Here is a 15,021-nt window from a genome sequence, read left to right as displayed (position 1 = left end):
TGATTGGGCTGTGGACACTGGCTGACCTCCTTGTGGACAGCACTGCTCTCTGACTAAAGGGAGCCCAGTGCCTGGGAATATAGTGCCTGATTACGAAAGGCTATATTGGCTCTGAAACACATGTATAAGATATGTTTCCTAACTCAACATCCGGGGAATGCGCATCTGTGCTTCTGATTATCTGGGAAGGCAAGATAATCTTTGATCTCTTCAGAAGCTTCTGGGAAAGGATTTTGAGCCCTGGTGGGTGGTATATGCTCTATTCCCAGGTCTGCCTGCAGTGTTGTTTTGTGACTATGTTCTCCTTGCTGAGTCACACTGTTTGTGGTCTGTTTGGCATCTTGCAGCTGCATTTTAGAAAGGTGAGCTGGACGGTTCTGGTGATTTGATATACTAGAAGAGCTAACATGAGAGCTATGCTCCCAGAGCTCCCAAGAGCTGCAAGAAGGGTAGGGAGGGGTAGTATTTGAGCTAAATAAAAAGGAAATGGTACAAATCCCTTTCCTTCTTGCATAACCTCATTCATTCATTCAACTAATATTAATTAAGCACCTAGTGTGCGTGGACCCCCTAAGGCCTTGGATAATAATGTAAGGAAAACAAAAGCAAAAGTCATTGCTCTCATGGATTTCTTATGCCAGCAGGGGAGACAGACAATAAGCAGATCAATATCTATCCTATACTGTCAGGTAGAAGTAGAAATATGAAGAAAAATAAGGTAGGGTAAAGATTACAGGAGAGCTATTTAAGACTTATCAAGGAGGTTTTTCTGAAGAGGTGGTATTGTTGGAAAACAAGATGATGTGAGGGATAAGCCATGCCACCATCTGAAGGCAGAACATTACAGGTGGGGGAAACGGTGCAAGGTATGAACAAGTTGACATTTTGAAGAAATAGCAAGAAAACCGTTGTGACTGTTATAGAATAGGAAAGGGGGAGAGCAGGGGAATGGGGTTGGAGACTTGGCTGGGGGATAGATCACAGAGGCCATCTAAGACATGGGAAAAAGTAGGACTTTATTCCAATGTAATGGGAAGCTATATGTGGGTTTGCAGGGTAGTGATAGTGTCTGATTTACATTTTTAAAAAGATCACATTGGCTGCTTTGCAGGGAAGGAATAAGAGAAGATCAGCTGCAGTGTTCCAGGGAGAAGTTGGTGGGAGCTTAGACCAAAAAAATAATTGCATAGATGCTGAGAAATGGTTGGATTCGAGATCTCTTTTGTAGGTAAAGCCTCTAGGCCTTACTGATGGACTAGGTATGTGAGATGGGAGAGAAATAGAATCATGACAGACAGATGATTCTTAGGTTTTTGGTGTGGACACTGGGTGAAAGATGCTGTCATTTACTGAACTGGGGTCAATAGGAGGAAGAGTTATCTTGCAGGAGGTAGGAGAGCATGAGACTTCTGGGTTTTCATGTCGAGTATGATAAGCTTATTAGAAATTATACACAGAGATTTCAAGTAGAAATCATCGATATAATTTCCAAACAAAGGAAGTGTTCCAAAGAAGGACGAATCAAATGTTGCTTAGAAGTCAAGTAAGGTAAAGATTGAGAATTGATACTTGGCATTTTGTTGGTTGTGGTGACCTTGATAAGGATGCCTTTACTAGAGTAATAGGAAAGAAAGTTAACAGAAATAGACTCCAGAGAATGAGAGGTGAAAAGTGGAGGAGTTCTGCTAGAAAAGAGAGTGTTAAAGAGGGTCTGTTATGGGAGAGTTTATCGAGGGACCTATTACAGTATGCTTGTGTGCATACGATCCAGGCAAGGGAGACATCTGTGGGGGTGAGGAGATGACTGGAGAAGCAAATCTTGAGTTGGCAGGAAGGAATGGGATACAGGGCTCAAGTGAGCATTTTGGATTTAGAAAGAAGCAGAGACAGTTTATCCATGGTAATAGGAGAACAGACAGATAGAGATGCAGGTAGGTCCATGGATGTGAAGGCAGGAGAATGAGGAAGTTCTATTCTGATAGAGTATTTTCTCAGTGAAATAAGAATCAGGGTCATTAACTGAGAGGGTGGAAGGGAGAGAAAATTTTGAAGGTTTGAGAATAACAAAGAACATACACCAATCTGACATATATTAGGTACTCTAGAAATACCTTTTTTTTTTTTTTTTCCTGAGATGAGGTGACTTTATGGGTGTTAAGAGTAGAGAGAAAGGAAAAGGAAAGGGAAGATGACAGTAGGGTGGAGAGAAGATAAGGCATCCATTAGGGAAGGATTTATAGTGACCTTGACATTAACTATCCAGAAGAAATGGAATGCCACTTTTGTCTTCCTCTGGTTGATGGACTTCAGCCCTGGGGAGAGTGTGCCTTCAGGAAAGCAACTGGGTCAACGGGATGATGGTGAGCATCAGCTTCAGCTAGTTATGTCCTAATTGATTTTCTCCACATTACGCACCCCAGGGCTGTGGTGGACAACAATATTCATAAAGAGAGTGATTAGAAACCAAATGTCCGCCCTTGAAGGAGGCATAGATGGACTGATTAGCTTCACATATTCTTATCTAAACAGACAAAGGTAGAAGTGCCCGTAGACAGATTTTTTAATTGTATGGGCTCTCTACCTACCAGGTTCTAGGTACAAATTTGCTTTTGGAACGTCCACACAGTTCTGCAACAAAAGGAGGGACGTTGCTTACCAAGAATGATGACAATGCTATACTTGATGGCATTGATTTTTGCCTTTGAGATGAGCCCTCAGTTGGAAATGGTGCACCGCTTTCCATCTGCAGGCACAAAAGGAGAATGGTAAAATAAATGCTGCTTCTGCCAATAGAAGCATCATAGGTTACACCCACAGTTGTCATGGGACCACTTCCATCTTCCTCACCTATGCCCAGGAAGACCCTCCTTGGACATTTTCCTAAAGATGACTCTGGGCTGGATGCTGGAAACTGCTCAGTTTGCAGCTTAATATAAAATGCAAATGCATTGGGACATCCATACTCTCTCAACAGGCTTGGCTGGATGCCCTGAATCAACTGAAGCTGGAATTAGCCATGTGACCACAGGGGGCGATGCTGAGACACCCGTCTTGTCCCTTCAGCAACCTAGGGCAAAGCGGTTTGCCTAGAATTGTTACCCCAGACTAACGTACTCATTTAACTCAGAAACCCTACTCTCGAGAAAAGCTCAAGCGGGGCTATAATAAAAACCTGTCCCAAGTAGGAGCCTGGTTATAACTTTAAGCCTATGTGGGTTGTTTGATAGTAAAACGTGTGAGGGTTAAATGTAAGGATCCACTAGAATGTAAGCTTAATGGAGACAGAGACTTTATTGTTTCTGCATCCTCTAAACTTAGTGAATGATGAATAAATATTTGTTGAACGAGTTAATATAAACCTCTCTCTAGTCAAGAAGTAGTGGTGAAACAAATACTGATTAGGATGGGCAGAATTCAGTGCAATAATTCGTAGTAGAAGGAGTAGTTAGATGACAAATTTGGGGATGGAGATGTTGTACATAAGGTGCCTTGATGTTGTGGGAGAGTTTTTACTGTCAGGGCTTCTACCAGACCATATGGTGCCTTTGTGAAAATTGTGAAAAGGTGCCCTCTCTCTGGATATATGCAGACCTGCCCCAGGGCATACCCTCAATGAGGGAGTCATGGATAGAATGCTAGCCCCACACACCCTCAGCTGCGTGCCATTGATTAAGGCTCAAGGGGCACAACTCTATTGGTGGCCCAGGTCAGAGGCCCACCCAGGGCACCTGAGTCATATGGGGCAGGGCGGTTATACCCTAGAGGCCAACTACTGTGCTCGCTGGTCCTCACTACATCTTTCAGATTTCACGTTTGAAGTGTATTTAAATCCTCATGGAAACTGGTGTGAAATTTACCTTTGCACTATTTATTCTACCCCCTCTCCAATCCAATCCAGTCCAACCCACCAAGCATAGCACATCTGCTAAGAGATAAGGACCAAACAAAATAGGCTAAAATACAGTTCCTCTTCTCTAGGAACTTTCAATCCAGCAGGAAAGATCACACACTCCGCACATGGCTGGGTGAGATGAGAGCGACGAAAACCAAAACCCGACTATGAACGAAGAAGTAAGCCACCCCCTTACCGTTAGGCAGAGGAGGCCGCGTGGCAGAGGCAGAGATTCCCAAGGCAGAGCCGGGGGTAGGGGCGTGGGATTGGGAAAGACGTGTGAAGCAGAGGGAACGTCCTCAGCCAAGACACGGAAACAAGAAAATGTAGGAAGCGTTTGGACCTCGGTGAGTCCTCTCGCTTGGCTGGAGCCTGAGAGGACGCTGGATTTGAGAGTGGGGAGAAGAACTGAGGCCAAAGTGGGAAGACCTTGAATGTCTCCCTGAGGAGTTTGGGCTGAATTTCTGAGACAACAACCAGCCATCGAAGCTTCTGAGTGTTTTCACAGCGGGAACACTTACTCACTGGAGAGGACAAACTGTTAGCAGGAATCATAGGAATAAGGGGCTTTTTATGTGCAATGAACTGAAATGCTAATTAGAATTGATTTTTATTTCTTAATGTCTCCCCTGGAAGGCCACTCCTAGGCCCTATTAGGGCCTTCAAGTCATTCCGTGCATTTCACAGCACCACAAAACTTCAGCGGTGTAAGGAAGCAAGTGCTTCAGAAGCATTTACAGCCGTGGTTCTCAAGTGAGGGCGATATTGCCCCCTGGGTTATATTTGGAAATGTCTTTTTGCAGTACGCAGGCCTCTCACTGTTGTGGCCTCCCCCCTTGCGGAGCACAGGCTCCGGACGCGCAGGCTCAGCGGCCATGGCTTCATGGGCCCAGCCGCTCTGCGGCATGTGGGATCTTCCCAGACCAGGGCACGAACCCGTGTCCCCTGCATCGGCAGGCGGACTCTCAACCACTGCGCCACCAGGGAAGCCCTGGACACATTTTTGATTGTCACAAATGATTGGGGGTGGGTGCTACTGGCATCTAGTGGGCAGAGGCCAGGATGCTGCTAAACATCCTTCAGTACACAGAACAGCCCCTCACAAAAAAGAATTATCTAGTTCAAAACACTGATAGTGTCAAGGCTGAAAAGCCTTGATTTTCAAGGTGATATCTTGGAAAGGATACAGACTTTAGGGTCAAACCTGAATACACCCTCCAGCTCCACAACTTACTAGCGGTGTCACCTTATGCAAATTGCCTACTGTTTCTAGCCTCCGTTTCCCACTTTCAAACATGAAGCATAAAACATCAAACTCACAGAGTTATTTTGATAATTAAAATAAAATAATGTATTCAAGATGCCAAGCCCCACACTGAGAATGTCAATTCCCTTATTAGTTGGGATGAATAGGTTTTAACAGTATTTCAGGAGGTATGAGCTGCCTTTATGGAAGTGAACAGAAGATATTACCATATACATTTAGATAGGCTATTATACAATGTTATCTGTATATAGGAATTGTATACATCAAATAATTATCAGGGTGGGATTATAGCCATGGGAGGCAAGTAAAAGACAGCAGATCAGGGCTTCCCTGGTGGCGCAGTGGTTGAGAATCTGCCTGCTAATGCAGGGGACACGGGTTCGAGCCCTGGTCTGGGAGGATCCCACACGCCGCGGAACAACTAGGCCCGTGAGCCACAACTACTGAGCCTGGGTGTCTGGAGCCTGTGCTCCACAACAAGAGAGGCCACAATAGTGAGAGGCACGTGCACCGCGATGAAGAGTGGCCCCTGCTTGCCACAACTAGAGAAAGCCCTCGCACAGAAACGAAGACCCAACACAGCAAAAATAAATAAATGAATTAATAAACTCCTACCCCCAACATCTTCTTTAAAAAAAAAAAAAAAAAAAAAAGACAGCAGATCAAATTGTATCTTTTTGGGTTTCCCTGGTGGCGCATTGGTTAAGAATCCGCCTGCCAATGCAGGGGACACAGGTTCGAGCCCTGGTCTGGGAAGATCCCACATGTCGCGGAGCAACTAAGCCCATGCACTACAGCTACTGAGCCTGTGCTCTAGAGCCTGTGAGCCACAACTACTGTGCCCGAGTGCCACAACTACTGAAGCCCACATGCCTAGAGCCTGTGCTTCGCACCAAGAGAACCACCTGATGAGAAGCCCACGCACCCCAACGAAGAGTAGCCCCCACTCGCTGCAACTAGAGAAAGCCCATGTGCAGCAACAAAGACCCAATGCAGCCAAAAATAGAAAAATAAATAAAATTAATAAATTTATTTTTTTTTAAATTGTGTCTTTTCAAAGTATCTCCATTTGCTGGACTAACAGCTGGCTCCTAAACAGTATGGCTCTGAAGACTTAGTTGATTTTTCAGAAAACTTCTCGAGAATGACATTTGTGCTCTGAAATCTGCTTAAAATGGAAACTTGCAGTACTTTCCATAGAGCAAATGGGTGACAATATAATCAACTCCTGCCCTTCGATCTCCCAATGAGATCAGTGAAAAGCATATTTAATCTGACCCCTCTAGGAAATGCAAAGCCTCCAGCTCCTAAAGATGGCTCTTCAAAGTGAGCTGAGCTGTAAAATCCCAGTATTCTCCTTTATTGGGAGATGAAAGCATTATTTCTACTCAGGCCATGGGGCTGAGCTGGAGCCAGAAAAGCAGTTAAATTCAGCAGTCACTGTGCATTAATAGGGGGTAGCCGAGAGGCGGTGGGTCGATTAGATTCAGGACTGAAAGCAGCATGCTGCCTTAGGCTGTCTTAGTTCAAGGATGCATCCCTAGTGGGGGCCCACGCTGGAGGGTTAGTGTCCAAGTGGCCAGTTCCTGCTCCTTACCTTCCCATGCTTCATGCCCCTTGCAGAGTCACTGGGAACCTATTTTTCTTGTGCGCTGAGCCCATGAAGGGGAACCAGTGGTATCTAGGGATTTTAAGTGAAGCAGAATTTATTCCTGGTGGGTGGAGGGGACCTACAATGGACCTACAATGAGTCCAGGTGATTTGTTTGTTAACAAGGAAGACTACCTGGTTAATATTTTAAAATAAATATGTTTTCATATGTTGGGAACTTTATGTACTTCAGGTTTATTTTAAAAATTAAACATTTTAGCTGTTATGCCTGATTGCCTGATTTCTAAAATTTTTAAACTTAAAATTCATTTTCAGTTTCTGATCATTGATGACTTCTTTATCTACGAATATAACCTGAATGTTAACTATTTTTAGCATGTTATGTCTCATCTGCTTAGCTGCAGGACTTTGGCCACTTCCTTTTGTTTTTTATAGGAGGTCATAGCTAGATAGGAGGAGGTATGACCTAACTTACCTAACTCACAGCCTTTTCTGTTGCTCAGCGCCTCAGCTCAGGCAGAACCAGGAACCCTGACAGACCTAAAATAATTGTGGCAGAGACAGGTTAGCTATACACCAAATCCTTTCTTTGCCCCCGGGGCACACAGAGAGACAACATTTCCCAGTCTCCCTTTCAGCAGGGGGTAGTCATGTGACTAAGTTCTGCCTCTAGGAACATGGGAAGAATCCATATGTACCATTCCCAGGCCTGGCTCAGATAAACCCCCTGAGTAATCCTTGACTCTCTCTTCCCCCCTCCCCAGACTGCTGGATGCTGATGCTAAGCAATACCTTAGCAGCCATCTGTTAAGAGTGGCAGAATCTCCATCTGCTTGAGTTTCTGAATGACTGTGTATCCATCCCTTTGACCTTTACTGTTAATTGGACTTTAATTGAACAAGAAACAAACTTCTATTTTAAGGCTACTGTATTTGGGGGTTTCTCTGGTATAGCTGCTAGAGTTTCCTTAACTAAAGCAGAGATTGGTGCTTCATATGCAGTGCTGTCATAACACAAACCTAAAACATGTGGCATTGGCCTAGTGAGCAGGCAGCAGGTAATAAGGAAATTGATAGGGAAAGCTGGGACACTACAGATGCATTGGATAGAACTGTTATATGTGATGCTTTGGAAGGCAGATTGTGTGCCTACTGAGACTGGACCCCCAGGGAGGGTACAAGGGTGGTGTGGAGTTAGGACTCTCCAGAGAAGCAGAACCAATAGGATATATATATATATGTGGAAATTTGTAATAGAAATTGATTCATGCAGTTATGGAGGCTGAGAAATCCCATAATCTGCTGTCTGCAAGCTGGAGAACCAGGAAAGCTGGTGGTATAATTCAGCCCAAATCCAAAGGCATTTTCATGGGAGAAATACCAGGGGAGATGATGGTATAAGTCTAAGTCCAAATGCTGGAGAAACAGGCAGCCAATGGTGTAAATCTCTAAATCCTAGTCTGAAGTCCCAAGAACCAGAAATGCTGATGCACGAGAGCAGGACAAGATGGATGTCCCAGCTCGAGCAAATTTACACTTCCTTTGCCTTTTTATCCTCTTCAAGCCTTCAGTGGATTGGATGATTCTCACTGGCATTGGTAAGGACGATCTTCTTTACTTAGTCTACAGATTCAAATGCTTCCAGGAATGCACTCCAGACACACCTAGAAATAATGTTTTGCCAGCTGTCTGTCTAGGGCAATCAAGTTGACACAAAATTAACTACCACAGTTGATAAACAGAATGTTAATAGTGTGTGTTGATTGCCACCAGCTGTGTTTAGCAAAGTATTAGAAAAAAGAGATGAACTCAGACAAGAGTTGGTTGGTTTATGAACAAAAATGAAAGGAAGTTAAAAGTATGTCCTAAAATTTGGGATCTTGTAGAGTTGCAAGGGTCAATTGCTCCTAGCCCCTCGTGGCACCAGCTGTATACTTTGCGTGGCCGGGTACAAAATGCAAATGCAAATGTGTATAGCTTCTGAGTGTGCAGGTCTTGTGCCGATGAAACCTGAAACCAAATTCAGTTATTACAGTGAGGAGTTTAAACCAGCAATGAGGGGAAGACCAGACTAAGGATGTGGCCTCCCACCTATTGTTTCAGATGGCTTCAAGCTAGCTTCTATTCAGTTAGGGGAAAGGGATTGGATGAGGAAGCAAAGAAACAAGTCAGACCTGAGAATTATTTTCAGAAAGACTTTTTGAATATGGTGATTGCTGGCATGTGAAACTGACTGGAAGCAAATAAATCAGAAGTCTACTGAGTTTTTTAGGAGTGATATTGCCAGATGAACCATGAGGTTTATATCTTTGTCAATACTTAGAAATAACAGACTTCAAATTTTTTACCAGTCCTGTGAGTGGAAAATTGTATCTAATTGAAGTTTAAATGCACACTTTCCTGATTTATCAATGAGGTTGAGAATCTTATTTTTGGCTGTTTCTCTTTTCCCTCCTGTGAAATGTCTGTTTGTGCCTTGCTCATTTTTCTTCTATTTATCTTTTTAAAAAATATATTTGATTGATTTTCAGGAGTTCTTCATACATTCTTCATACATTTTCCCGGATTACGTGTTGCAAATAGCTTCTCCCACCTTTTGGCTTGACTTTTAAATATAAATAGAGTCAAATTTATCCATCAATTTTTTGGTTTAATGTACCTTGTATCTTGTATCTCGTTTAAGAATTCCTTTATTCTACTGTCATAAAAATAACACCCTACATTTTCTTTAAAAATTTTTTAAAGTCTTACATTTCACATTTAAGTCTATAACTTCCTGGAATGTAATTTTGCCTAAGAATTGAGGTGAAGTTCCAATTTCATTTCTTTCCCTATGATCTTCTGACATGTATCAAGTTCTCATATATGTGTAGGTCTATTTGGGGGCTGTTTTATTTTCCATTTTTCTATTGAATTGTGTCAATACCATACTCTATTAATCATTCTAACTTTATGATAAATCAATATTTGGTTCAGTAAACCTCTACTACCTTGTTCTACTTCTCCAGAACTGTCTTCATGGCTTTTTCTTGGTGCTTGAAATTTCCATGTATGTTTTTTTTTTTTTTTTCCCATTTAAAAAAATTTTTATTGTTGAGTTGTAAGTGTTCTTTTTTTTTTTTTTTAACATCTTTATTGGAGTATAATTGCTTTACAATGGTATGTTAGTTTCAGCTTCACAACAAAATGAATCAGTTATATATATACATATATTCCCATATCTCTTCCCGCTTGCATCTCCCTCCCTCCCACCCTCCCTATCCCACCCCTCCAGGCGGTCACCAAGCACCGAGCTGATCTCCCTGTGCTATGCGGCTGCTTCCCACTAGCTATCTACCTTACGTTTGGTAGTGTATATATGTCCATGCCTCTTTATCGCTTTGTCACCGTTTACCCTTCCCCCTCCCCATAGCCTCAAGTCCATTCTCTAGTAAGTCTGTGTCTTTATTCCTGTTTCACCCCTAGGTTTTTCATGACATTTTTTTTTTCTTAAATTCCATATATATGTGTTAGCATACGGTTTGTCTCTCTCTTTCCATGTATGTTTTTAAATTGGCTTGTCAAGCTCAGTAAAATGTCCCATTTCAGCTTTGATTGGAACTGCATTAATCTGTAGATCATTTGAGGAGAATTGACATCTTTATGGTACTGAATCTTACTATCCACGAACATGCTATAAGTGTCATTTATTTATATATGTATATATTTTTCATAAAGTTCTTTTATGTCTTTTGCTGATGGTGTTGATTGCAAAGAAGCCATTTTACTCTCATGTACTGATGAAGAAAGGTACTTAATGAGCTTATTTCAAGTTCATTTAGTTAGAGGTGAACAGGACTCTAACCCACTTCCTAATCCAAAAATTTTTCTTCACCTCTTTCTGCCCCATTTAATTGGAAACATGTACTTTGGATATAGCATGGATCACATCACATCTTCCAAGTCATAATGGACAGACTCAGTTATATCAGATATCTTATACTTCATATATTTCATGGGTGCACCTCCCCCATCTCCTGCCCCCATGCGATAAATGTTCTGTTTTATAGGAGTAAACACCCTGGGCATCAAGAGCAAGCTCATTTATGAAAGATAACCTACGGGATTGGAAACCTCATATTCTCTACCTCTCGCTTTCCACACACTTGTTTTTGGGAAAGTCTGTAGATCATTTATTAAATAGTTCTTTCCTTTCCTTTCTGTCAGCCTTTGAGGGGGAGAAATAGACATACTTGCCAGAAAGAAGAGTGATTCTTAAACTTGAATTTTGCAGCCTGTGTTTACAAAGTGAGCTTCTGTTCACGCTAATCATTGCTTATGTCCCCTCATTGATGAGCAGTAATCCTGGGGTACTAACACCACTGGAGATCCTACTTACCAGCCAACTCCAGAGCTACTTGGCTGTAATGACAGATAGAAAACCAAGTGAGTTCTGCTTATGAATAAGATGTAGAGAGTATACAGGCTTTTGAAACCACCATCTGCCTGCTCCTCATTCCAGAAAGGGGTCAGTGATGCTGATATAAAGATACAGACAACTAAAACATAGGTGTGATGGACATATAAACTTTATTAAAGAATAAAAACTGACTGTAGCCATTTCCACCTCTGGGGAGGAGTAATGGCATACTGTGTATCAGTGGGAAAATGGATCTCTATGTGGCTTTGTAATATCTCAGGGACTAGAGGATGGGGGAAACCCAAGAGTGCAGGGACTGGAAAATCAAGTAGCAGTGAGAAATGAGGCACTCTGGAGAGAGACAGGGGCCCAACCACAATGGTGAAAGTCCTGCTGAGAAAAAAGGGGTGGGAGATACCCCGGGTGGTGGGGTAGCTGACAGAATGTGGAAACTTTTCATCACCTCAAACCTAAGGAAAATAAGGTGAATTCCATGGTTCGTTGGACCAGGATCAGAGGGAACAGAAGAGCTGTTGGAGGTGAGACAGTGGGGTAAGAACTCAGAGGGACAGGGAGAGAGGACACAGCAGTCTCCTGGAACCTGCAGAAATCACAGGACAAGGGTTTAAAGCAATCTGATTTAAATCTGAAAGTACAGGAAGAGCTCAGCCTACTTAAACAAAATTAGGTCACCTTTTAGATTTTTAAATATATCAAAACAAAACACTTCGGGAGGTGATTCTGGAATAGTGCTCTGAAGGCCAAGCACAGCAGGGAGGCTGGTGAAAGACAGCCATGCCAACAATCCTGTTTGGGTTTTTTAATTAAAAAAATGGTTGGTTTGGTTTCTTTTAGTTTGAACTCTTTTTTCAGTCATTCACCACCTTCCTTTCTGTCATGTCCTTCTTCCTGAGAGGGAGCTTGATGTAGAGGAGAAAACATAGGCTTTCTAGCCAATCATATGTGCATTTGAATCCTGCTGTGTCATGCGCTACCTATGAAAACAAGCAAATTGCTTTACCCTCGAGCCTGTCTTCCATGTGCAAAAGATAGATGATAATATCACCTTTCAGGGTTCTGTAAGGATTCAGGGAGGTAAAGTATGGAAAGGACCCAGAAGTGGCTGACAGTAAGTGCTCTGTCTGTCCCTCTGTCTTGTCAGTCTGTGTTGACAGACTGAACAAACAAATGGATGGTGGCCAGATCATATTTAAGATGGAACTCTGACTCACACTCTGCAGCAACCAGCCCAGGAAACCAACCCATTATCTACAGTAACCAGACCAGGAAGCCAATCTGCTATGTGCAACTCAGACTTGGAGGAAGTCAGACCACTGTCTCTATCTCACAGTCCATAAGCCAAATAAGAATACCTGTAACAGTCTACCCCAAATAGCCAAGACTTGATAAATGACTGACAGCTTCTATAATATTTGCCCCTGTTTTTTACTTAAAGCCATCCTGAGAAAGCCAAATACACACCCCTAACACATCACACAGGATGCCATGCTTCTAGTCAGCACACTTACAGCTTCCACATGCCAACAGCCACCAATCAGGACGTCCTGGAGACTTTCTCACTCCACTGCCTGCTTTTGTATTTCTGCCAAGAGACAAGTGATGGTGGCTGACTCCGTTGCTATAGCAAGCTTTGAAAAAATAGCTTTTGTCTATTCTCATTTGGTCAGTCTTTGTTTTTTTCCACCATCTCTTTTTTTTTCCTGACTCTTCCCCTGTTATGGACTGAATTTTTGTGTCCCCACAAAATTCATAGGTTGAAGCCCTAATCCCCAATGTGATGGTATTTAGAGATGGGGCCTTTGGGAAATAGAGTTAGATGAGATCACGAGAGCAGGAACCCTACAATGGGATTAGTGCCCTTATAAGAAGAGACATTAGAAAGATTTCTCTGTCTCTCTCCTCTCTGCCATGTGAGGAGATAGCAAGAAGGCAGCAGCAGACATCTGCAATCCAAGAAGAGAGCTCTTACCAGGAACAGAACTGGCTGGTACCTTGATCTTGGATTTCGAGTCTCTAAAACTGTGATAAAATAATTTGTTCTTTAAGCCACCCACTGTGGTATATTGTTGTGGTGCCTGAGCATACTAAAACATCCTCCTTTTCCCCATGCATCCTTCCAACCCAAAGCTCTGGACCTTCCAAAGCCTTCTGGTCACACTACACTTGATCTGTTCACCATCACACTAGGGTCATGCACTCTGTTAAGTGACAACTCACTTGAAAAGCTCCCCAGGCAATGATATATCTATACAGATATGTATAATTTAAAAATTAATATGATTTCCATTTGTAAAAGATAGATGATAATTTTTACAAAATGAATATATGTATACAGTCTCAGCGTTAGACCTCTCAGTGTCCAAGCACACACAAAAATAAATAAATAAAAGAAGAAAATAAAAGTCAACTAAGGTTCTACCACTCAGAGTTAATCACTATAACATTTAGTACTTGTCCTCCCTGACATTTTCTATCTATCTGTCCATCCAGCTATCATCTATCTGTACATGCACTTATATATTCTATTGTATATTATATATTCACACATTTATAAAGGCAACACCATACAGCTTTCTCCTTCTTAATCTAATACATCGTAAACATCTTTCTGAGGCAATAAGCATACTATACAATAATTTTTAGAGCTGTAGTATTTCACTGTATGGCTGTATAATTAATGTACTTAATCCCTCATTGTAGGATGTTCATACCTTTTTCAATTTTTCCTGATTATAAACAATAATTTGTATATTTTCTTTTCTTTCCCTTAATCAGAACTTTATTTCCTTATAGCATATAAGGTAGCAATCATGTGTATTTTTTTTATTTATTTACCTATCCATCTATTTCAAAATAGTTGGTTAGTTTTCTCAACAACACTAATTTTCAAACAATCTCTATTTTCCTATCAGTCTGAACTACTTCATCATACCCTAAATACCTTAGGTTTCCTTTAGAGTTTCTGTCCTGTTCTAGTCCCCCTTTCATGTAATTCTATGATTGTTCAACAACTATTTGGTGTATTTCTTTGATATCTGATATAGGAAGGATGCCTTCATCCATCTTTTTTTTTCAGACAAATATTCTGATCTTTGACCATCGCCAGCCACCCACAGAGAATAAAATGAATGCATTTGTGTTTATCCCCTCTGATTACTCTTGTTCTTCTAGAAGAACCAGAGTGCAAAGACTAGACCAGCATGAGGGAGGCACAAAGATCTGTGCTGAGCCACAAGCAAATGATAGATTCTTCATGGGTAGAAAATTTCCCAGCAGCCTGTGAACACCTCTGGGTTATACTCGTCACTCAGAGTGGAAGTCAGCTGCCTGTGACAGTGTCTCCTATTAGACCAGAGGCTGTCAACCATGGATCCACATTAAGATCATCCAAAGAGCTTTTCCAAAGTAATGATGCCCAGACCCCACCCCAGATGAAGTAAATCAGAATCTCTCAGGCAGCAGTTTCTGGGTACTGGTGCATTTGAAAAGCTCCCTGGGAAACACTCTTGTGCAGCTAGGGCTGAGACCCAGTGCACAAGACTGTAGGCTTCCTATAGTCAAGATCCATGCTATTTACTCCTTGGCATTCTTGGTCCTTTGGACCACTCCTGACACGTGTTGGAACACAGCAGAATTGAACTGAATTCAGCTGAAGACACCAAGACTTATACATCTCTACTAATTCTCCTAGGGAAAGGGATACAGATTATTAGTGCTCAATAATGAACCTCTTAACTTTCTCTAAGTAACACTAAAAGAAGTAGCTTCGATGTGGAGGAAAACGAGCTCTGTCTTCGTCCAGTAAAGGTAACAGCTGAAAGTCTGAAAAGAG

The 15,021-nt window shown here is 42.0% G+C and overlaps 1 protein-coding gene across 1 annotated transcript in view; it reads right to left on the bottom strand.

Annotated features, from left to right (window-relative positions):
* The window catches only part of NPSR1 (neuropeptide S receptor 1), a 156,605-nt gene that overhangs the window by 4,085 nt on the left and 137,499 nt on the right, over positions 1-15,021 (bottom strand). The window contains 1 exon segment of the mRNA XM_067745597.1: positions 2,657-2,743. Coding sequence (XP_067601698.1) covers positions 2,657-2,743 — 87 coding nt within the window.

This window comes from Pseudorca crassidens, chromosome 8 (assembly GCF_039906515.1).
Source record: "Pseudorca crassidens isolate mPseCra1 chromosome 8, mPseCra1.hap1, whole genome shotgun sequence".
NCBI lineage: Eukaryota > Metazoa > Chordata > Mammalia > Artiodactyla > Delphinidae > Pseudorca > Pseudorca crassidens.
Note: the sequence above shows the minus strand (reverse complement) of the source record. Positions and strands in the feature narration are given on the sequence as shown.